The sequence below is a fragment of the Salvelinus sp. IW2-2015 genome, linkage group LG35 (genome assembly GCF_002910315.2).
Source record: "Salvelinus sp. IW2-2015 linkage group LG35, ASM291031v2, whole genome shotgun sequence".
NCBI lineage: Eukaryota > Metazoa > Chordata > Actinopteri > Salmoniformes > Salmonidae > Salvelinus > Salvelinus sp. IW2-2015.
In genome coordinates, this window is record NC_036874.1 from 1,639,537 (window position 1) to 1,641,888 (window position 2,352).

At 55.1% G+C, this 2,352-nt stretch overlaps 1 protein-coding gene across 1 annotated transcript in view; it reads left to right on the forward strand.

Annotated features, from left to right (window-relative positions):
* The first annotated feature begins 6 nt into the window (after nt 1-6).
* Nucleotides 7-2,352, forward strand: part of LOC111958611 (collectin-12) — a 58,036-nt gene continuing 55,690 nt past the window's right edge. The window contains exon 1 of the mRNA XM_023979874.2: nt 7-311. Coding sequence (XP_023835642.2) covers nt 143-311 — 169 coding nt within the window. The 5' untranslated portion in view covers nt 7-142. The remainder of the gene's footprint in view (nt 312-2,352) is intronic.

Consider the following 2,352-nt stretch of genomic DNA (forward strand, 5'->3'; position numbering starts at 1 on the left):
ATTGTTGTGTGTTGTAATTGTTGTGTATTGTAATGGTTGTGTATTGTAATGGTTGTGTGTTGTGTGTTGTAATGGTTGTGTGTTGTAATGGTTGTATGTTGTAATGGTTGTGTGTTGTGTGTTGTAACAGTTGTGTGTTGTAATGGTTGTGTGTTGTAATGGTTGTGTGTTGTGTTTTATATTTCCAGGGATCCAGGAAGGCCCTGAATGCACCAAGTGTAAGATTGACTGGGCTCTGAGAGCTGCTATAGCTCTGCTCTATGTACTATGTGCCCTGCTCACCATTGCCCTGGTTTTGCTCGGACATAAAGGTATGCTTATCTGTCTGTCTATGTGTCTGTATATCAATCTGTCTATCTGTGTCTATCTATCTATCTATCAATCTGTCTATCTGTGTCTATCTATCTATCTATCTGTCTGTCTATGTGTCTATCTATCTATCTATCTATCTGTCTGTCTATGTGTCTGTATATCTATCTATCTATCTATGTGTCTATCTATCTGTATATCTATCTGTCTGTCTATGTGTCTGTATATCTATCTGTCTGTCTATGTGTCTATCTATCTATCTATCTATCTGTCTGTCTATGTGTCTATCTATCTATCTATCTGTCTGTCTATGTGTCTGTATATCTATCTGTCTATCTATGTGTTTGTCTGTCTGTCTGTCTATCTGTATATCTATCTGTCTATCTATCTGTCTGTCTATCTGTTTGTATATCTATCTGTCTGTATGTCTATCTGTTTGTATATCTATCTGTCTGTATGTCTATCTGTCTGTCTTTATTTCACCAGGTTGGGTGACAGTCCAAGTTAATAACCCGGTTAGTAGACCCTACTCTAAATAGCACCCTAAACACACAGGAGTGTCCTGGGTCAGGGTTGGGATTAGAGTTAGTGTCCGGGGTCGGGGTTGGGATTAGAGTTAGTGTCCGGGGTCGGGGTTGGGATTAGAGTTAGTGGTCGGGGTTGGGATTAGAGTTAGTGTCCTGGGTCAGGGTTGGGATTAGAGTTAGTGTCCTGGGTCAGACTGAAAGGCAGCTCCGGACTGAGTCTTGCGGCTCCTGACTGGCGGCGGCTCTGGCGGCTCCTGACTGGCGGCGGCTCGGCGGCTCCGACTGGCGGGCTGGCTCTGCGGCTCCTGACTGGCGGGCGGCTCTGGCGGCTCCTGACTGGCGGCGGCCTTCGGCGGCTCCAGACTGGCGGGCGGCCTGGCGGCTCCAGACTGGCGGGCGGCTCTGGCGGCTTCCAGACTGGCGGGCGGCTCTGGCGGCTCCTGACTGGCGGCGGCTCTGGCAGCCCCTGACTGGCGGGCGGCTCTGGCAGCTCCTGACTGAGCGGGCGGCTCTGGCAGCACCTGACGGGCGACGGCTCTAGCGGCTCAGGACAGACGGGCGGCTCTGACGGCTCAGGACAGACGGGCGCTCAGGCGGCGCTGGACAGACGGGCAGCTCAGGCGGCGCTGGACAGACGGGCAGCTCAGGCGGCGCTGGACAGACGGGCAGCTCAGGCGGCGCTGGACAACGGCAACCAGCGGCGCTGTACAGACGGGAGCAGGAACAGGGCATACTGGACCCTGGAGGCGCACAGTAGGCCTGGTGCGTGGTGCCGAACTGGTGGTACCGGCTGGGAACAAGCTCCTCAATGCTAGTGCGGGAGCAGGAACAGGGCATACTGGACCCTGGAGGCGCACTGGATGCCTGGTGCGTGGTACCGGCACTGGTGGTCCTGGGCTAGGACACGCACCTCAGGGCGAGTGCGGGGAGGGAAAACAGGGCGTACAGGGCTCTGGAGGCGCACTGGATGCCTGGGTGCGTGGTACCGGCACTGGTGGTCCTGGGCTGGGGACACGTACCTCAAGGCGAGTGCGGGGTGCTGGAACTGGAGGCCTGGTTCGTGCACCGGCACCGCACCGGAGGACTGATGCGAGGGCTGCCACAGGAGAGCTGGTGCGTGGGCTGCCACAGGAGAGCTAGTACGTGGGCTGCCACAGGAGGTGCAGGACTAGGGAAGTGCACAGGAGGCCTGGTGCATGGGACTGGCACTGTCATTACCAGACGGTTAGCACGCACCTCAGGACGAGTATGGAGAGCTGACTCAGGTACTTCAAATCCCGGACACGCTCCGTCGGCGGATGTGTGTCCATGCACCAAACACAGCAACTCCCTCATTTCACTCTCCTCCAATTTCCCCATTAATTCCTTCACAGTCTCTGTTTCACTCCCCTTGCTCACCTCCAATTCCACCCCGACTGGCTCTGGTTCCATCTTCGGCTCCTCACGTAAGCACGGGAAGTTGGCGCAGGTCTCCTACCTGAACTCGCCACACTCCCCGTGTGCCCCCCCCAATACA